The following is a 22,422-nucleotide window of genomic DNA, read 5'->3' on the forward strand; positions in this document are numbered from 1 at the left end:
TTTACCTTCCCCCAGAACCCTAAAAATAACCTAGTTCTTCTATGTCAGTTGTCATGAACTGCCCCTGCGGCTACACACAGACTATGACCCACATAGTCAACGACTGTCACCTCTCCAGATTCCAAGGAGGTCTCGAAACTTTACATCAGGCTCAACCTGACGCTGTTGACTGGCTACGGAAGAAAGGCAAACGCTAGAAGAAGAAGAAGAAGTTGTCATAATGTTGACCTGTTCTGCCTCTTTGGCTAGAGCCAATCACATGTGAAAACAGAGCAGGAAGCAGACCACACAGTTATTTTGGGATGACTAGGAAGTTCCTTCTCTTCCATAAAAAATTCTTAATAGATCCCTCTCCCCACCATCACAGATCATCTCCATCAGGAATATCATCATAAATCCTCTAGTGAACCTCTACAAGTTCTTGCCCTTAATGCAGAGCTCCAATGGTAGGGACTGTTCTACTCTCTGAAGGGAGGCTGGGTCAACATACCCTGCCACTCAAAGAAGACTGGTCCTGAAATGAGTGAAGCCTAGAATGTTCCCAGATGTGACCACAGAATGCAAGCCCAAACTGACAGGTACTCAGAAGTTATCCAGGCTCCTGTGTAATATAAATATACATGGCTAGGTCAATGGGGTTTAGAGTTAATGGCATTTTTATCCTTTCCTCATATTTGGGAGCTGTTCTCTGCCCAAATCCAGCTTTCAGGACTTATTCTCAACTCTGATACCATCTTTCAGATAGTACTTTTGGCCCACCTGCATGTTAGATATTGGGCAAAAATTACTAAAGTCATGGGCCCCTTGGAACATAACTAAGATAGACTTCCTAGCTTTTTACCACACCAAGACCCCTAGTTTCAACTACTTTATTCTTCCCTTTGGGTTACTACTTATTGAACAATTTGTCCTGCTTATATCTTACTGCCTTTCAGCCACCAACCAAGTTGCAGATGCTACAATGAGGCCATTCTGACTTCCCTGGACAGAAAACCTCCACCAATGTGTCCTGAAACCCCACATTTCCAGAACCCTGCCCCACCAGGGAAATATAGGAAGAGGCTAGGGGTATGGATCCACCTGCCAACATCCATGCCCAATGGAGAAGCAATTGCAGAAGCCAGACCTTCCACCTTCTTCACCCTAGAAAGAAGTTTGGTCCATACTCCCAGAGGGATAAAGAATAGGGAAGCTTCCAATGGAGGGGATGGGACATGGAACTCTGGTGGTGGGAACCATATAGAATTGTACCCCTGTTATCCTACGATATTCTTAATCACTATAAAATCAATAATAACAATATTTCTTTTCTTCTTCAGATCTTGACATTTCTCAGATAAGAAGTAAACCCTTCAATCTTTTCACTTGCCTAAAAAATAAAACCCTAAAATACAAAACCTAAAATACAAAAACTTCCCACTCCTGTGGAATTCAGAGGTATCAAAAGACTAACTTCAGACCAATCAGTAAAAGAATGGAAGAGTTCCAAGATTTTTCAAAAGATGGAAGATAAGCAAAGGGGACATAAAAGAAATAATTCACCAGAAAAGAAAAAGGCACATATAGGGTAAACGGAAGAAAAGGTAGTAAAAACAAACTTCATCTTGGGACGGCAACATTTGCCTCCTGGTTGACCACACGCTATAAGTTACTCACATCTCTCCAGCCTTCTCATGACTGTAATACAATTCTATTTGTTTTGGAATTCCTTATTCTATTCTCTTTTGCCATCACTTTTGTCCTCCCTGTCTTACAAATCAATCATATTTTAAGCCTCATTGTATAGTTCTTGCTCACTTGGTCACAACAGCAGTCAGGCAATACAGCCCATTCCCGTTTCTGCAATGAGATTAATCAATAAAGCGGAGATGGAATAACCTTTAGAATGAACAACAAATAAAGAGGAAGAAGTAAAGGAAGAAAGTTGAGTCTGCCTGAGTATCCGTGTACTTGTGAAGGGTTTTCCATAAAACTCCCAGCTGAAGGGCAGAAGTAACAACTAAGTCTATAATTTATGATCTGAGCTTCCCAGAAATCCCTGAACTTCAAGTGGCTTAGGAATATCTTGGTACAAAATGACTATGGGCAGGAGACTGGCTAGCCAAACACTAGTACACCCACACAAAGGAATATTATTTTGAAACAAAAGGAGTTACTGATTCCTGCAATAACACAGACATCACTCAGAAAGAATGCTGAGTCAAAGACACTTGAGACACAAGAATAAATGTGGCATGACTTAAATGCAATAATATTCCAGAACAAGCAATATTAATCTGTGGTGAAGACAATCAGTTCAGTGGTTGTCTGAAGGGTACAGGGGAGTAAAAATGAGGATCAATTCTGAGATTTTATTTTTCTGCCTGTCTATCTGTCTACCTACTTACCTAATCTATCATCAAACATAGTTAAAATCTGTTCTGACTGTAAGTACTTTATTATTTTTGTTTTAAAAAGACCTTGAATGAGTATGACATTTTTCATTTATTTATATTTTTTTGTTTGTTTTACCAGAGCACTTTTTAAATTTATAAAATGGAAACACTGACAAGGATAAGAGGGATACAATTTCACACAATTCCTGCTACTGGAACTCCATATCTTATTCCCTGCCCTGATAGCTTTCCTATTCTTTAACCCTCTGGGAACATGGACCCAGGGTCATTATGGGATGCAGAAGGTAGAAGGTCTGACTTCTATAATCGCTTCTCCGCTGAACATGGGCATTGACAGGCCGATCCATACCCCCAGCCTGTCTCCTTTTTTGCCTAGTGGGGCAGGGATCTGGGGAGGTGGGGGCTCCAGGACACATGGTGGTGTCCTCTGCCCTAGGAAGTCGGGAAGTCTGGTTGCCATCATGGTAGCTTCTGGAATCTGGTGGCTGCAAATCCTGCCCTTGCTCTACACTCCCAGTGCTTAAGCCACTGCTTTGCAGAGACAAAGTCAGGAGTTGTAGCCATGCCGCTATCTTCCCGCCCCCCCGCCCCCCAGCACTGTTTTATTGTTTTCAGTACATTTTCAGTACATTTTCAGTAGGGGATTCTGTGTCGTACATATAGCTATGGTCAAAGATCACTAAAAACAGATCCGTGTAAACTTCTGCTCAGAAGAAAGAAGTAAACTATTAACATATACATACAAGCTGCTATACATTGTTCAGGGTTTAGAAAGATGATGGGTTGTGAGTCAATTTACTAAATTCATTTTGAAATGATAAAAATAGGATCAGCAGATGGTTAGAAGGATAGCTGGCTAGAAGAGCAAGTAAAGAGAGTCAAGAAAGTATACATCAAAGGTAAAGGGTAGATTAAGTGTATTGCCCACCGTGGACGCTGAGGAAATGCGCTTTTAGTCAAACTTGCTTTAATTTCTCCCAGCTAAGCTGGTAATATCCTTTGTTTGATGTTCTTTCATGATACATATGTCTCTGATATCTGATTACTGTAAAAAATGGCGACTAATCCCTAGCACTGCAAAAACGGTATCATCTGTTTTCCATCTACACCATGCCTCGGCCTCACGTGAACTTAATGTGCAGCTTGGCGATACGAGAATCCGGCATGAAGCCCAGCCAGTCTATCTCGGCGTTACTCTCAATCGCACTCTGTCATTTCACGAACATCTCATAAAAACTGCAGCAAAGGTGGGCGCGAGGAATAACATCATTGCAAGACTGGCCAGCTCCTCATGGGGCGTGAGCGCTTCCACACTATGATCATCATCTCTGGCATTATGCTATTCCACTGCAGAATACTGTGCCCCAGTATGGTTCTGTAGCCCCCATGTCCACTTGGTCGATTTCAAATTATATTCGTCCATGAGGATAATCTCTGGAACCATCCGTTCCACCCCGGTTCCATGGCTGCCAGTTCTCAGCAACATCGCCCCGCCAGATATTCGTTGGGATGCGGCATCATCTAAGTTCATTTCCCACGTTTGCGCTCGACCGGACCTGCCAATATACGCGGATATCTTCGCCCACCCTGTCCAACGCTTGACGTCTCGTCACCCAATCTGGTCCCCTACGCCTACACTGAACTTCTCTGTTCCAGTCTCTTGGAAACAGAGTTGGCAGTCAGCTGAGGTAAAGAACAAACACCTCATCACAGACCCCTGCAAGTGTCAACCCGGCTTTGACCTAGCACGTTATGACTGGGCCCTCCTCAATCGCTATCGAACAGGCCATGGCCGGTGCGCCGCTATGTTCCATCACTGGGGAGCCAGAGACGACCCGAACTGCCCCTGCGGCTCCAGACAGACTATGACCCACATAGTCAACGACTGCCACCTCTCCAGATTCAAAGGAGGTCTCGAAACTTTACATCAGGCTCAACCTGACGCTGTTGACTGGCTACGGAAGAAGGGCAAACGCTAGAAGAAGAATGATATATATTCTATGACATTTCTTCTTTATAGAAAGCCAGCTGTGGCAACAATTTTAAACATGTCATATATCCCTCTGCCTGATGTTATAGTTTAGAAAACTTAGTCACATCTTACTTTTTAAAAAAATATTTATTTATTCCCTTTTGTTGCCCTTCTTGTTTTATTGTTGTAGTTATTATTGTTGTTGTTGTTGGATAGGACAGAGAGAAATGGAGAGAGGAGGGGAAGACAGAGAGTGGGAAAGAAAGATAGACACCTGCAGACCTGCTTCACTGCTTGTGAAGCGACTCCCCTCAAGGTGGGGAGCCGGGGGCTCGATGCCAGTCCTTAAGCTTTGCGCCACCTGCGCTTAACCTGCTGCACTACCACCGGACTCCCACATCTTATGTTTTTTATGTCATTTTTGGTCTCCTAAGAGGCCCACATTCTGGGCTCATTTTTACTCCTAAAATGTGAATGCATTAATTATATTTTCCTTTCTTTACTGAAGTAATACCTTTGTCCAGTATCTTCCAGTGAACACATTTGAAATCTGTCTCCCAAGTATTAATAATAATATAGTGCTGTTGATAAATAAAAGACTGAGACTATGAGAGATGAACACACTATATATATATGGGTTCTAGCTGGGGCTTGGTGCCAGCACTATGAATTCACTGCTCCTGGATGTCATTTTTCCCACTTCACTGCCCTTGATGCTGTTGTTATTGTTAATTGCTGTTGTTGTTGACAGGACAGAGAGAAATAGAGAGAGGAGGGGAATACAGAAAGGAAGAGAGAAGGATAGACACCTTCAGACCTGCCTCACCGCTTGTGAAGTGAGCCCTGTGCAAGTGGAGAGCCGGGGGCTCGAACCCAGATTCTTCACACCAGTCAGTGCGCTTCACTACCATCCGGCCCCTCACACGCACACATTTTTGTTTTTAATTCTTTTCCACACTTGCAGATTTTTGGTTTGCAGCCTCACAGACCCATTAGGAAAAAAAATGATTGATTTAAATTGGTAGCAGACAAAGGAGAATTCCTCTAATCCAGGAGATCTGAAAATGATTTACCTCTAATATCCTCAGAAGACTCAAGGAAATTATCAGGTTCCGCTGTTGACCCAGATATGTGCAGCCTGTAGTGGGGAGAGCTTAGCCTTCTAAAGCATTTTAGAAGTAACTTTCCTACTCAGTGTCAGCACCCTCATTATTTCAGGGAATACTGCTCAAGGATTATATCACAGAGTTTCTGCTTTTCACTCTGATTTCACACAGCTCACTTACAGTGTCTAACTGTGTGGCAATTTCAACATCAACAGTCCCCTTCTTGGTGCCAACCTCCACTTCCCTGAGTTTAAACCAGGGAAATTCTCAACACTGTTAGTTCCTTTTGCATGTCTTCTCATGAGACACCTTGTAAAATTTCTCTTACGTGGTTTCAGGGAATGAACCCAAGGCCTTCCACATGCATGATACAGCTGAGAAGCCTTCTCACATTAATTTTCTTTTCTATTTTTTTTTGAGAAAAGAGATAGTAGATGGAGAGACATAGAAAGTAAAAACAAACAAAACAAAACAAAACAAAACAAAAAAACAGATCACAACATCACTGTACTCACTTGGTAACAATTATGTTAGAACCAGGGCTTAAATCCAAGATGTCATTCACAACAAGGCATGTGTCCTACTGGGGAGCTACCCTCTGACCCACTGTGGGATTTTATCTGTCTGTCTGTCTGTCTGTCTGTCTGTCTATCTATCTACCTAATCTATCATCAAACATAGTTAAAAATAGGTTCTGACTGAAGGTACTTTCTCTATTATTTTAGTTTTTAACAGACCTTGAATGAGTATGCAACTTTTCACTTATTTATATTCTTTTTTGTTTGTTCTACCAGAGCACTGCTCATCTCTGGTTTATGGCGATGTGGGGGATTGAACCTGGGACTCTGGAGGCTCAGGCGTGAGAGTCTCTTTGAATAACCATTATGCTATCTATCCCTGCCCTTACTTAGATTTTTTTGTGGCATCACAAAATATAAGAAAAGATTAGTAGTATTTGGGGATTAAGCCAAGGAAATCTAGACTAACAAGGCCCATGACATCAACTGAGAAGGATCATTCAGTCCTGCTCTCTGCACTCCCACCCACACTGTCATCCAAGTACTTGCTCACTGCTTCCCAGGTGGTAACCACTTCTCAGAACTATTTTCAGAAAGAGGAAGCCTGGATGAATTAAAAAGTATTTTACTTCTCAATAGCATCTACCCAAAGTGTGTAACTAAACCCCAGACATTCTAGATGGAAGCATTACTCATGCAGGCTATGGGTGGGACCTTTCCAAAGTTCCAGGAGGTTATCTATCAATACTAGGATTGAGCTAAATCTATATTTATTTTTTCTAGAGACAGACAGATTACAGCACTGAAGCTTCGTTCAGTGCAGTGAGGGCCATACTCAGACCTGGATTTCATGCAGAACAAAGCAGCACACTTTGCAAGTGAGTTGCCTCATTGGCCTGAGTGAATGAAATTTAAAAGACTGTTCAAAGATCTGATAAAAGCCAACCATCACTGTTTAAAAAAAAAAAAAGAAAAGAAAAGAAAAGAAAAAGACTTGCTGTTTTGAAAGATCTCTCCTTTGTTCATGACAGTAATGGAACTCCAGAAGAAATGACAGCATGGGTGGGGATGTAGAAAGAAAAGACTTAGCTATCTGCTCAACAAAATAACAGACCTTTAACATGTCATTCAGAAATTAAATGAGCGGACACTTGTATCTCACTGCCAATGCTGTGACTGCTCCACTGGCCCACAAAATGTCCTACAGTGAATTTTATTTTGTAAACTCTATCTTGACACTATATTCACATAGACATATTCACTAACAGTGGCAGAACTTAAAGTGGAGAGCATTATTTTATAAGGGAGACAAAAACAAGTACTTGTAAGAGGTTATTATTACCGGGGTAACTGTCGAAGGTCTCCAGAATATTGTTCGTATTTGTAGTTGACCACGTACCACTGGGAACTATAAAATTTGCAGGCCTGCAAGAAAAATAAAGGCAGTCAACAACTATCATTCAAACAAACAAAACTACTGTTTTGTCCAAAAGGGAGTGCAGTCCTCATTATCTCCAGTGCTAAAGGTAGGCAAAGGGTTTGTCCTTTCTTTTTTTGTTTTTATTCCCTTTTGTTGCCCTTGTTGTTTTATTGTTGTAGTAGTTGTTGTTATTTTTATTGATGTCCTCGTTGTTAGACAGGACAGAGAGAAATGGAGAGAGGAAGGGAAAACAGAGAGGGGGAGAGAAAGACAGACACCTGCAGACCTGCTTCACCGCCTGTGAATCGACTCCCCTGCAGGTGGGGAGCCAGAGGCTCGAACTGAGATCCTTATGCAGGTCCTTGCACTTTGCGCCACCTGCGCTTACTCCGCTGTGCTACTGCCTGACTCCCAGGATTTGTTCTTTTTCTGCTTTTTTTTTCATTTAATTATGTATTTATTGGGTAGAGACATAGAGAAATCGAGAAGATAGGGAGAGGTAGAGATAGAGAGAGATAGACACCTGCAGCACTACTTCATCATTCATGATGCTTTCCCCCATGGGGGGGAGTGGAAGCTTGAATCTGGATACCTGAGCTTTGTAACATGTCTGCTTTACCAGGTGCATGCCCACCCAGCCCCCACCTGCAGGAAGGAAGCTTTGCAAGCAGTGAAGCAGTGCTGTAGGTGTCTCTATTTCTCGCTTCCTCTCTACCTCCCCCCCCTTCCTTTCAATTTCTCTATCAGATCGAATAAGTCAAGTGTTAAAAGTAAATAAATAAAAAGGAAAGCACTTGTGTCACTTTTACAGAAGGTGAGGCAGAAAGGCCCAAGGAGAAGACAGGGTATCGAGCACAAGATTCAAGGTGCAGGAAGCCTCTGAGTGAGAGAAGCAGTGTGCCCCAGCCTTTAGTTTCTCTGGATTTCTCTTAGGTCCAACATTCTGGGCACCAGAGCTTTATTTGCTCAGCGAAGTACCCACTCACAAAACAGGCACCGAGGGCAAAACAATGGGGGAGATGCACATAGGTAGAGGGTGGTGGCAGAGGGTACCGGAGAACAGAGGGTTTTCAAACCAGAGCAGCAAGAAGACAGCTGGACATTGACACCAACCATGGAAAGAGATTAGGAGCAAAAGGGAATATTTCGCTAAAATTATGCTTTTCTTTCATTTGCCAATTGTTCAAATCACACATTTTCAGAAATAAGAAGAAAACTAAACTCCAATGTGAACTTTGGAAAAACTTGTATTATTACTTCAGATAGAGGTCCTTGGGATGAGGGCCAGGCATTGGATCGACCTTCCCGTGGTGCATCCCGTGAGTACCCATTCATTGGGGAAACTGACAAGGAGGTCTCAACTTGACATCAGGCTCAACGTGACGCTGTTGACTGGCTACGGAAGAAGGGCAAACGCTAGAAGAAGAAGGGGAAACTGACGATTCTTCCTAGCTGACTGAATCCACATGGATCCCAGTCACTTTCAAAGCCATTAACTGGCTATGGAAGAAGGACAAACGCTAGAAGAAGAAGGGCCAGGCAGGAGCGTGGAGCACAGCTGCAGGTGTCTCTCTTCCTCTCTCTCCTTCTATCACCTCTCCTCTCTCAAATTCTCTTTTTGCTATCAAACAGAAAAAAAAAAAAAAGGAGGGAGGGTGGAAGATGATAGGGATTCAGACAAGAAACAGATAGGCCCAAGGCATACAAGGCACAGAGACAGAGCCTTCATAATTACAGTTTCTCTCCCCCTCACTTCCTGTTCTTTCTCTCTCTCTCTTGCTTACTACCCCTTCTCTCTACCTTGCTATTGTTCTCAAATGAAACTGAATTTCTATCAAAACAGAAAATGGAGTCATGACACCCACCTCCAGTTTGTTTTCCCTGGCAATCAAATTAAAAAAAAAATTCTGCTAGAAGATCTTATTTAGTTCCCCCTTAAGTATACATTTGAATTTGAATATTGTTTTTATTCACTGGGTGCACAGCATACAGCTTTTTAATATTTGCCTTCTAAAGTTTATTGCCACTGTAAGAAACTAGAATGAAATGCTGCAAGCTTAACTGACTGATCCAGTCTCTGAGCTTTGGAGATTATCCATTAACTCAATCAACAAACATCACTGCGTCTGCTGTGCAGATGTAATGGGAAGACACTAGTAAACAATGAACAAAGATTCATATGGGTCACTAAGCACAAAAGTCAGTAAATAGTCTAAGAAGTTGCTGCCACCAAAATTAAAGCAAAGGAGGGGGAGGCAATGAGTAAAAGGGATTTAAGTAGAATGATTAGGCGGAGCAGAGACTTAAAAGAAGAGCAGAATGAGCAGTTACTGTGGCCATTTCAAAGCTTGTGCCTTAGCAGAAACAAAATGTGACTTGTGAAGTGACTCCCCTGCAGGTGGGGAGCTGGGGGGGGTTCAAACCAGGATCCTTACGCTGGTCCTTGCACTTTGCGTCAGGTTCGCTTAACCCGCTGTGCTACCGCCCAACTCCCCACCCATAAATATTTTTTATAAACAAGATACTAATGGAAGCAATAGCACTACACCTAGAATTACAGACATTATCTTTGCTCTGGGTCCAGAATTTTCTTCTGATGTGATTTTAGCCTCAGTATTTAATTACTGAGTTTCAGGTGCGATTACTGAATTGCCTGAACATTAGCCTGACTTCAAACTTCCTGTCCCATAATATCTCATCATCCTGGTCTGTAGGTTTATGTATTTTTCAATGAAAGATACAGTAAATAGATACAGAGAAAGCGAGAGACTAGAGCTTTGCTCAGATCTGGTTTATGGTGGTGCTGGGGGTAGAAGCTGGGATCTGAAAGCCTCTGGCATGAAAGCTTTTTACAAAATCAACTTGCTGTCCCCTCAGGCTAGTCTACAGGTTTAAAGGGACAAAATTGCACTGACTTACTTAGCATCATTTTTTTTCCTTATGGGGGGGGAGGGTTAGTGGTTGACAGTTGACAGTAAAATACAGTAGTTGGTACACGTGGAACATTTCTCGGTTTTTCACATAACATGCTAACCCTCTCCACCTAGGTCCTCCTCCATCATCATGTTCCAAGACCTGAACATCTCCCTACCCACCCCACCAGCCCCAAAGTCCTTTACTTTGCTGCAATAAACCTACTCCAGTCCAAGTTCTGCTTTATGTTTTCTCTTATTTTTTTCACTTCTGTCTATGAGTGAGACCATCTCATATTCATTCTTCTCTTTCTGGCTTATCTTACTTAACATGATTCCTTCAAGCTTAATCCAAGATGAGGCGAAGAAGTTGAATTCACCATTTTTAACAGCCGAGTAGTATCCCATTGTGCATATAAACCCCAACTTTCTCAGCCACTCATCTGTTGTTGGAAATCCAGGTTGCTTCCAGGTTTCGGCTATTACCAATTGTTAGCACCATTTTCTAGTAGGAATCATACCTTTTTAGCCACAATAAACATGTATATCATACAGAGTGCACATAACACAGCACTATAGCCTTAATGCAGTCTGAGGTATGAAGTGCATTCACTAAAAAGAAATACAAGACTTTCAGGGGTTGGGCGGTAACGCAGTGGGTTAAGCACATGTGGCGCAAAGCACAGGGACTGGCATAAGGATCCCGGTTCGAGCCTCTGGCTCCCCGCCTGCAGGGGAATCACTTCACAGGCGGTGAAGCAGGTCTTCAGGTGTCTGTCTTTCTCTCCCCCTCTCTGTCTTCCCCTCCTCTCTCCATTTCTCTCTGTCCTATCCAACAACAATGACATCAATAACAATGATAATAATAACCACAATAATGGTAAAACAACCAGAGTAACAAAAGGGAAAAAATGGCCTCCAGGAGCAGTGAATTCGTGGTGCAGGCACCAAGCCCCAGCAATAACCTTGGAAGAAAAAAAAAATACAAGACATTCTTATATTAGATAAAGATAGATCCATATTTATTTATTTATTTGGGTTACTGTTAAGTACCAAGCACTCACAGATACAGGACTACTATGTACTTTATATATAATCTGAACAAGCACTTGGTGAAGTGTTTATTACTCCCATTTAAAGATCACAGATGTAATGAAAGACTCAGATTTTTGCCCCTACATATGACAGGAGGATTTCAATCTTGGTTTTGTCTGACTCTAAAATTCCACTTGGATGATTTATAAATTGTTTGATGGACGCAGACTTTATAAAAAGCACAACTGAGAATCCTTATGGCGGATGTTTCCTGTTTGTCTTGGAATCAGACTTGGTTTTGATTTGGGACTGGTTGTGGATTCTTAAGTACCTCACTATCCCTAAAATTCCTTACCTGTCTATATAGAGCCAATATCATTATAATCAAATAAAATAATTCCTCTAGGGGACTGGCTGGGATTACATCCAGTTGAGTGCACACAATTACCATGTGCAAAGACCTGGGTTCAAGTCCCTGCTCCCCACCTGCTGTGGTAAAGTTTCACAACTGGTGAAGCAATGCTGTAGTTTTCTCTCTCGCTCACCCTTTTTATTCCCCACTCTCTCTCTCCCCCTCTCAAATTCTGTGTCTGTCAAAAAGAATTAAAAAGGAAAAAAAAAAAGGCCTTGGAAGTGGTGGATTCATTGTGCAGGCATCGAGTCCCTGGTGGCAAGAATAAATAAATCTTAAGAAAATAATCCCTCTAAAGTACCTCCCATAGGATGCTTATTAAAAAATTTGTTCCTCCAGTAAATTTGAGTCAAATAATATTTCACATTCACAAGAGCTGAAAACAGTTTGTTTTCTTCTTTCCTTTGCTTTTCCTTTGTATTGATTTATAGCTAGATAGAGACAGAGAGAAATTGAGAGGAGAGGGGGAAATAGAGAAAGGTAAGGGAGACATCTGCAGCCCAGCTCCACCCCTTGTGACGTCCACCCCCCCCCCCCCGCAGGTGGGGGATAGGGGCTTGAATCCACATCCTTGGGCACTGAACTGTGTGTGCTTAGCTAGGTGTGCCCCTGCCTGGCCCCTTTTTTCCTTTTTTTAATGTGTACAAATTCACCATTTCCTGAACTTTACACACACACACACACACACACACACACACACACACACGAGAGAGAGAGAGAGAGAGAGAGAGAGGAGAGAGGAAGAGAGAAAGAGAGAGAGAGAGAGAGGAACACCAGAGCTGTAGAACTTCCTCTGGTGTTATTCCATTCTCATATAGGGTTGACACTCAAACCTGAGGCGTGGGCAAAGTATGCGCCCTACCTGGTGAGCTATCTCTCAGGCACCCACAGCTTGTTTTTCCTTTTTATTCCCTTTTGTTGCTTGCCCTTGTTTTACTGTTGTAGTTATTGTTGTTGTTGTTATTGATGTCATTGTCAGATAGGACTGAGAGAAATGGAGAGAGGAGGGGAAGACAGAGGGGGGGAGAGAAAGATAGACACCTGCAGACCTGCTTCACTGCCTGTGAAGTGACTCCCCTGCAGGCGGGGAGCCGGGGGCTCAAACCAAGATCCTTATGCTGGTTCTTGAGCTTTGCACCATGTGTGCTACCACCCGACTCCCAACACAGCTTGTTTTTTTATCCATCTGGAAAAGCAGAATTTTGGAGCACTATATGAATTGTGATTTACCAAAGAATTACGTTTGAATAAAACTTTGCCTGAACGTATTTGCCAGTTTCATGTCAGTAGTAGTGCGTAGACAAGGATCAGGTTTGGACAAGACAACCCTTAAGATCACCCAGAGGACCCTACCAATGTGTCCTGGAGCCCTGCTTCCCCAGAGCCCTGCCCCACTAGGGACAGAGAGAGGCAGGCTGGGAGTATGGATCGACCTGTCAACGCCCATGTTCAGTGGGGAAGCAATTACAGAAGCCAGACTTTCCACCTTCTGCACCCAATAATGACCCTGGGTCCATACTCCCAGAGGGATAAAGAATAGGAAAGCTATCAGGGGAGGGGATGGGATACAGAGTTCTGGTGGTAGGAATTGTGTAGAGTTGTACCCCTCTTATTCTATGATTTTTGTCAGTGTTTCCTATTTATAAATAAAAGTTTTTAAAAAAGAATCCTTTTAAATCTGTGATTTCTCTGATTCTAAGAAAGCCAGTGCCTTTTTTACAAACACATAATCCCTTCTCCTATAGAGTTTTGGCATTTTGGAAATGTTAAGCATAGAAAATTATTCTCTATTCTTTGTTCCAGCCCACATAGTCACTCTCAGAAGATCATTAAGAGCTATTATAATTATGACTACAGTCCCTTTTTGTCTCAAAGCTAAGCTGACATGGGCCAGTGCAAGTTTAAAGGTCCTGGTTACAACGCTCCCTGGTTCTAATTCCAGGGTTCACAACACACCTATTTCAGAATACTGAGGGTGCATGTTCTTTAAAACAGTGGTGACTAGAAGCCAGGAAGGATCATGATTCAATAGGCAGAGCACAGAACTTGTATGTCTGAGGTGTGAGGTCTCAGCACCAGCAACTAACAGTATTCATTTAAGAAGAGAGTTTTTAGTGCATATGCCAGAGTAGTGCCCTTGTCTTTCATGAAATTAATAAATGTTAGGGGAGAGAGAGAGAGAGAGAGAGAGAGAGAGAGAGAGAGAGAGAGAGAAGGGGAAGGGGCAGGGGAGGGGGAGGGGGAGAGAGAACAAATAAAATTAAGGCTACTAATATTTACTTTAAAACTAAAGGCTGTAAATATCTAGTCCACACTTAGCAAACTGGTTAATCCTTCCAAACAGCAGTGCCTCAACTCAAGGCTTATCCAGTTATGTTTGCTTGCTGAATCTTTATGCTTAACACTTCTGTCCATTATGTTTGGAAGCAAAAACATGGAGTCACGCCAGTATGATCAAGAGCTTCTTTTGGCATTAGGAGAATGTTTCCTAAACTGTATTATGCCTGTGAATTATTTGCAATTACTAATTAAAGCACAAGCTCCTGCTTTCTTCTGGAGATCTGCAGAGAGAGACTTTGTAGAGAGGAACCCAGAAATCAGTCATTCCGTTGCGTGACCCTGCGGTGCAGTTCTTGTTACATAGCCGTTTATTTATAAAATAATGGGATTTACACCCTAACTTTCATCCTAAAATGGAACTTTCTTTGTACCAGACCACCAACCCTGTGGCATTCACTCAAACATACACAAGTTTTGTTTTGGCCTCCAGGGTTATTGCTGGGGCTCAGTACCTGCATTATGAATTCAGTTTCTGGATGGCGGCCACTTTTTTCCATGTTGTTGTCATCATTGTTATTTTGGATAGGACACAGAGAGAAATGGAGAGAGGAGGGGAAGACAGAGAGGGGGAGAGAAAGATAAGACACCTGCAGACTTGCTTCACTGCTTGTGAAGCGACCCCCCCCCCCGCAGGTGGGGAGTGGGGCTTGAACCGGGATCTTTGCGCCAGTTCTTTCTTCATACGAGGTGAGCTTAACTGGGACACCACCGCCCGCCCCCCCCCCCCAGTATTTACCATGAGAAATACAACTCTAGGCTAAGGTTTCATTTATAGTAGAAACCCTGTATATTTTTATAGAGTTAATGAATATTCAATGACTTTTCTTACCTTTGGAAATTACTAAGTATGGCACTTTGAAAGTTGAAACAAATAAAAATACTTTAGAGGTGACTATGCCATTTAATTAAATTATTATTATTATTTTTTAAACCAAAATGCTGCTCAACTCTGGTTTAATGTGATACAGGGGATTGAGTCTGGGACTTTGTAGCCTCAGGCATGAGAGTCTTTTTGCGTAACCATTATGCTGTCTGTCTTCCCAAACCACAGATATCCTTAAGGGCATCCTGAAATACCGTAAAGAAAATATTTCCTTTTTCCTTTTCCTCTCTTTAGAGAGTCATCAGAATCAATTGAAATTATGTTACATACCTCAAATAGCAATTGGGCTTGGCAATGCAACTTGTCTGTCTCTTAAAAGGACTGACAATTAGATTCTGGCTACAGAGTAATAAGTAAGTAATAGATGGGTTTTTTGATGCAAAATTATTTTTCTTCCTGGCTACAGAGATTTATTTAATTACAGGACTACTTTTCTGCCAGAAAGATTTATGCAACCACAAGAGGTGTTCATTTCGGCTTTTAGTTGCCTCTAAGATTCATGCTGAATTTGCAAAAGTAATTATGGCAATTTTCATATGCATGCCATTCTTTATCAAATTTAGAAGTAATCATCACTATTGTCTACGTGTTGAAATGTAACATCAAGTGAACTGAGAGAATTTACATATTGAAAGGGGCCTGGGTGATACGATGTCCGATTCAGACACTGCAAAGTGAAAGTTGAGTCAACAGGTAGAACCGGAGACCACTGCAACATGTTCACTCAGCACACTGATCTAGAGACAAATAAAAACAGACATATTTTAGTTATATTCCAAAGGGCCTAGGCCACAGGCCCTTTGAAATGTAACTAAAATATGCCTACTAGCTATCTACAAAACGGAGACACACACACACACACACACACACACACACACACACACCAACTCTTCATCTGCACTATTCCAGCTTCTAGGTTCATGATTAGTCAACAATTTGTTTGGCTTTATAACTCTCTTTTCAGCCACTAGGTTCCAGATGCTAGCATGATGCCAAACAGACTTCCTTGGACAGACAATCCAACCAATGTGTCCTGGAGCTACGATTCCCCAGAACCCTGTCCCACTAGGGAAAGAGAGAGAGAGGCTGGGAGTATGGATCGACCTGTCAACGCCCCATGTTCAGCGAGGAAGCATTTATAGAAGCCAGACCTTCCACCTTCTGCATCCCACAATGACCTTGGGTCGATACTCCCAAAGGGTTAAAGAATAGGAAAGCTACTGGGGGAGGGAATAGGATACAGAGTTCTGGTGGTGGGAATTGTGTGGAGTTGTACCCCTCTTATCCTATGGTTTTGTCAGTGATTCCTTTTTATAAATACATTTTTTTAAAAAAGTGAAAATTGACACTGAAAACACCATTGTACTTTATTATAAATATACCATGGGGGTCAGGTGGTAGCACATCAGGTTAAGCGCACACAGTGTAAAGCGCAAGGACCCTCACAAGGATGCCAGTTCAAGCCCCTGGCTCCCCACCTATAGGGAGGGTTTCTTTTTTTAAATTTTATTTATTTATTTTCCCTTTTGTTGCCCTTGTTGTCTTTTTTATTGTTGTTGTAGTTATTATTGTTGTTGTTATTGATGTGGTTGTTATTGGATAGGACAGAGAGAAATGGAGAGAGGAGGGGAAGACAGAGGGGGGAGAGAAAGATAGACACCTGCAGACCTGATTCACCGCCTGTGAAGCGACTCCCCTGCAGGTGGGGAGCCGGGGGCTGGAACCCGGATCCTTATGCTGGTCCTTGCGCTTTGCGCCACCTGCACTTAACCCACTGCGCTACCGCCCGACTCCCAGGGAGGGTTTCTTAACAAGTGATGAAGCAAGTCTGTAGGTGTCTGTCTTTCTCTCTCCCCATCTCTAGTTTCTTCTCCCCTCTCAATTTCTCTCTGCCCTATCAAAAAAAAAAATCAGAAAGAAAAAAATGGCCATGGGAGCAGTGGATTGGTAGTACCAGCAATGAGCCCCAGAGATAACCCTGGAGGCAAAAAAAAAAAAAAAAAAAAAGAAAGAAAGGAAGAAAGAAAGAAAGAAAGCAGAAAGAAATATATTACATCCCCTTCAAGGCAGAATGATTCATTTCTGCAGTAGCAAAACAAACTGAGCAGTTTGTGACTTTCTGAAGCCTGCACTTGGGAAGAGAAGTAAAAAAATAATGAATCTGGACTAACTAGATGTTATACGTAAAGACATGACTCCATTTGCAAGATCATGGCACAGTGAATGGATTTGCATCTGATTTTTCAAAAGCTGCATGTGAGCGTGTATATAAACTTACATGGGCAAAGTAGAACAGGGGATCGTTTTAATGCCAAGCATAAGTAAAAGGCATTTTAAAATTATTTTGTTACTTGAAATTACGGCTGCCTAAGTGGTGATCACTGTTGATTCTAAAGCGAAAAAGGAACAAAATACTGGGCTTGCCCCTTCAGCATGGATTGTCTTCAGACGATGGAACAAACTGCAAAGTGAGGCTTCCATAAATCGCAGCTGGACTTGATCTGGGAATAGCCTTCTAATTTCCATCCACTGATAGACCTCACAAACAGTTTGTCTCGACATGAATTATGGATGACACCCAAAGACCTTGGTAGTGTTATGACTGAACCATTCTTTTCATGTAGAGTCTGGATTGTAATGCAGTGCAATTGAAAGTTTTAGGTTGAAACTTAACACTGGTTATTTTCATATTCTTAGACTTCAGAGTCTCTAACCTGTATGTCTCACTATATATTTATTTATTTATTTAGTCTTCAGGGTTATCTCTGGGACTTGGTGTTGGCACTAGAATCCACTGCTCCTAGCAGACACCCCCCCCCCATTTTATTGGGTAGGACAGAGAGAAATTGAGTGAGGAGGGGGAGATAGAGAAGGAGGTAGACAGATAGATACCTGAAGACCTGCTTAACCACTTGTGAAGTGACGCCCCTGCAGGTGGGGAGCTGGGGTTTCAAACCCGGATCCTTGCACAGGTCCTTGTGCTTAACCCGGTATGCCACCTCCTGGCCCCCTATTTCTGTATTTTCATTCACTCATCACCAAATATTTCCAGATGATTTTACTGTGGGGAAGAAGAACCCAATTTAAAATTTAAATAGCTTAGCAAATTTCTTAACTATTATTCTAGGAAGTTTGGTGACTAGAAAATAATTCTTTTAGGGTCACTAGTATAATATACAAAATAATTTTGTTTTTAATATTTTCTATCTATAATATTATCCTACTGCTACTAAAAATGCATATCAATTGAATTTAATAACCTTTTGGGTACATTTTTAGTGTACTAAGTCCAAGGAAACATATTTGAGCCATTTTGTTCTGGACATGAGAAAAATAAAATAACTGTGCACCAATAAATAATATGGGGCTGTCTTCATTCATGGGCAGAACTTAAGAAACAAGAACAGAAATGGGTAAACACGAAGTGAAACTTGGACTGGCTTGGTATACTGCACCAAAGCAAAGGACTCTGGGGTGATGGAAAAGGCCCTGGGCTGAGCGTTGTTTCACAGACGCCTGTCATGGCAAGATGAGAAGCTGTACCCAAGTGCCAACAACTGCATCATAAATGATTAACCCCCCAATAAAAATAAACAAATAAGTGAATAATTAAAAAATATTACCCAGAAGAAAAACAACAACAAAAGACCCAATGACAAGATAACAAGAGATTTTGATGTCATTTCCCCTCCCCCATTACATTCATGAAGTCACAGAATAAATATGGTTTGACTTATATACTTTATGACATACAAAAGAGCAGATGATTGTACTTATAGGTAGAATTTAAGAAGCAAGAACAGGAAGGGTATATACAAAGCAAAACTGGGACTGAGAGGGATGTATTGCCCCAAGCAGAGCTCTCTAGGGAGGGTAGGGGTGAAGAGGGTGTTGGGGCACTGCTGTGTGATAGAGGGAAGGCATAGAAGCTGGGGCTGCGGCTATTTTGTAGACTCCTGTCCTGGGCACTGAGAAATTGTACCCATGTGTTCACAACTGTGCTGTATACCATCACCCCCCCCCCAATAAAATGATTAAAAAAAAGAAGAATCCCTTAAATTTCCACAGGACTTTCGTACCAGTGAGTATCAGCAAAATTCTTTAGAAAAAGCAGACTACAAAACCAAAATTATTTTTAATCTACATAAACTCTCTTAAGAAAATATTTTGCAGGGTCTGGTTGGTGGAACGCACATGATACAATGTGCAAGGACCCAGGTTCGAGTCCCTGCTCCCCACCTGTAGGGGGAAAGCTTTGTGAATGGTGAAACAGGGTGGCAGGTGTTTCTCTGTCTCCCTCCCTATCTCCCCCTTCCTCTTGATTTCTGGCTGATAAATAAAGATCATAATAAAAACACAATTAAAATGTAAAAAAAATTTGCCTTTAAAAGGTGGAGTTATTTTATATCTGTACTTCCCCAGTGTCCTCTAGTAGTAATTCAAAGTGTTTATGTATCATATCAAAAGTTTCAGCATGTGTTTACTCTGTGCTCTGGTTTAAAGTTAATGAAAGTATTAGAATCATTCATTTGCTATTCAAAGGCTCAGTATCAGAAAACAAAGTTCTTTTTTTTACTTAATTTATTTAAACACTCAATAAAACACAGATATATTCACTAAAAACTTCATTCTGGATAAGTTTGAGTGCACATTCTTCTATATATGTGATTCAAACTTTCTGTATAAAGCACATTAGAACAAAGGAATTTTGGCTAAAAAAATAATGACTTCTTTTATCACTGTAGTTAACATACAGTCCAAAATTAAACATGGAACATTTAAAATTAGTTTATCTGTAAAAGAAAAGTCTCTGTCTCTTCTTTAGACAAGATACATTTTATTTTAGCTAGACATATTTCTCTCTGATTTTCTCTTGATTGCAATTTAACTGGACCATAACATGGCAGATTAGAAAGTGAGAACCTCTTAGATCTCGATGTCTCTCTCTCTCTCTCTCTCTCTCTCTCTCACTCTCTCTCCATGTTGGCAAATGCCATTGTTTTTACTTTCTCTACCCTCCCCTACTGGAGCTGTTATTTCATTTCTTCTCCCACCTTATTAGAGCAAAGTGATACAACTATTTAGCTAGTAGCCAAAGCCAAAGTATGAGATTCATTGCTAAAATCTTCCTCTCTCGACTTTCTTCCCAGTCACTAACTCCTATTCACTGTACTTCTTTTTATTATAATTATTATTTATTTATTTATTCCCTTTTGTTGCCCTTGTTGTAGTTGTTGTTGGATAGGACAGAGAGAAATGGAGAGAGGAGGGGAGACAGAGAGGAGGAGAGAAAGACAGACACCTGCAGACCTGCTTCACTGCCTGTGAAGCGACTCCCGTGCAGGTGGGGAGCCGGAGTTCAAACCGGGATCCTTATGCTGGTCCTTGTGCTTTGCGCCACCTGCGCTTAACCCACTGCGCTACAGCCCGACTCCCTCACTGTACTTCTTTAATAGTGCTTTGCTACTCTGCTACGTTCTGCTAACACATGCTCCTGTCACCATATCTTAATATAGCTCTGAAGCCCTCCTAGACTATGTAAGTGTATAGTTTCTTTTTTAGTACTTTATCTACTTTTTAATGAAAGAGAGACACCAGAACACTGATGAGTTCCAACATATGGTGGCACTAGGGATTGAGTTCAAGACCTCAGAGCTTCAGGCATGAAAGTTTATCACAGGACCATTATGCTGCCGCCCTGCCCCAGCCTAAGTGAACACTTTCTATCTTTTGAACTTCTCTTCAGATTCAAGCCAACCAACCCATGCTCTGCTCTTCTTTTAGTTATATTTTCCTAACATGCACCCCTGACTTTGTTTCTCTATCTTAAAAAGTACTATAATAAAAGTGCTTACCAAATTCTAATGCAGTGGTCAAAGCTCTATTCCTTCTGTCTGGTTAAGGACACCTTAAACACAAGAACTGTTTTGCATCCATTTGATATGGGAATCTTAGCAAGTGCTACATTCTGCTGAATAGTAAACCCTTCAGTGAAAACACACTGTGAGTGGTTCATAGTAAGAGAATACATTAGTGGGAGAAGCACATTCTCTATAAAGAACTCAGCCCTTGTAAATACAGAATAATAAACTCACCCAAATACATTGAAAGGAGCAGTATATAAATATATAATATAGCTTGCTTTTTTGTTTTGTTTGTTCTTTTGCTTGTGTGATTCCACTATTCCCAGCAGACACAGTTCCCCCTTTCAATCATAGATAAAAACAGAGAGAGGGAAAGAGACATAGAGGAAGAGAGAGAAGAAATACCACAACAACATGAAAAACTTGTGAAACTTCTTGTGCATAGTCCCCCTGTGTGGTGCCGGATGCTTGAACCCGAGTTCTCCAGCACTGTTGTGGGGTTCGTTCTACTGTGTGAACTACACTCAGGCTCCACAAGCAGCGTGTTTAAGTCACTGAATTCACAGTCACGTTTTGGTAAAGGGGATGAATAACCTGAAAACTAGATACGGGTCAGAGAGGAAACATTTATATGGTCTTTATTACTTCATATTAGGAAGTTTCTCTTGTTCCTATGATTTCTTACATGAGAATAGGCCCACAGAACGAGAAAGGGCAGGGTGTACCTGAAACTGTGTGTTGTCAGAAGTTGACTTCCTGATCTAAAGTCGACATTTCTGATTTTGAAAAAATATTTATTTGTTTATTATTGGATAGAGACAGAGAGAAAATGAGAAGGGAGGGGGAGATAGAGAAAGAAAGAGGCAGAAGGACACCTACAGCCCTGCTTTACCACTCTTGAAGCTTACCCCTGCAGGTGGGGACCAGGGGCTTGAACCTGGGTCCTTGAGCACTGTAATGTGTGTGCTTAACCAAGTGTGCCACCACCTGGCAGCTGAAATTTTTTATATTAATAATGAACACTGAAAATGGAGGGGGTCTATGTAAAGAAGCAATCAATTCAATATTTTAGGACCATCACAGTTCTTTTTTCTTCATCACCATCTGCCATAATGAACTGCAGATTTAGGTTCACCCAATACTAATTGTGTTGCACCTGAACAGTTTTGGGTCCCCAGTTCCTGGAGATATTCTTTGTTCAGATTTACATGAACACTTCTCTAAGATATTTCTCAAGATACCAGGTGAGAGGTGAGCAGAATTTCTTCCTTCCTTCCTTCCTTCCTTCCTTCCTTCCTTCCTTCCTTCCTTTCTTCCCTCCCTCCCTCCCTCCCTCCCTTCCTTCCTTCCTTCCTTCCTTCCTTCCTTCCTTCCTTCCTTCCTTCCTTCCTTCCTTCCTTTTATTGTTGTTGGATAGGACAGAGAGAAATGGAGAGAGGAGGGGAAGACAGAGACGAGGAGAGAAAGATAGATACCTGCAGACCTCCTTCACTGCTTGAGAAGAGAACCCCCTGCAGGTGGGGAGCCAGAGGCTCAAACCAAGATCTTTGAGCCAGTCCTTGCG

General features: G+C 41.7%; 1 protein-coding gene across 3 annotated transcripts in view; it reads right to left on the minus strand.

The window, feature by feature from the left end:
- Positions 1–22,422, minus strand: part of DOCK10 (dedicator of cytokinesis 10) — a 309,226-nt gene that overhangs the window by 127,742 nt on the left and 159,062 nt on the right. For all 3 annotated transcript variants that reach the window (XM_060193683.1, XM_060193682.1, XM_060193684.1), the window contains exon 4: positions 7,335–7,417. In XM_060193683.1, the coding sequence (XP_060049666.1) occupies positions 7,335–7,417 (83 nt within the window). The remainder of the gene's footprint in view (positions 1–7,334; positions 7,418–22,422) is intronic.

This window comes from Erinaceus europaeus, chromosome 7 (assembly GCF_950295315.1).
Source record: "Erinaceus europaeus chromosome 7, mEriEur2.1, whole genome shotgun sequence".
NCBI lineage: Eukaryota > Metazoa > Chordata > Mammalia > Eulipotyphla > Erinaceidae > Erinaceus > Erinaceus europaeus.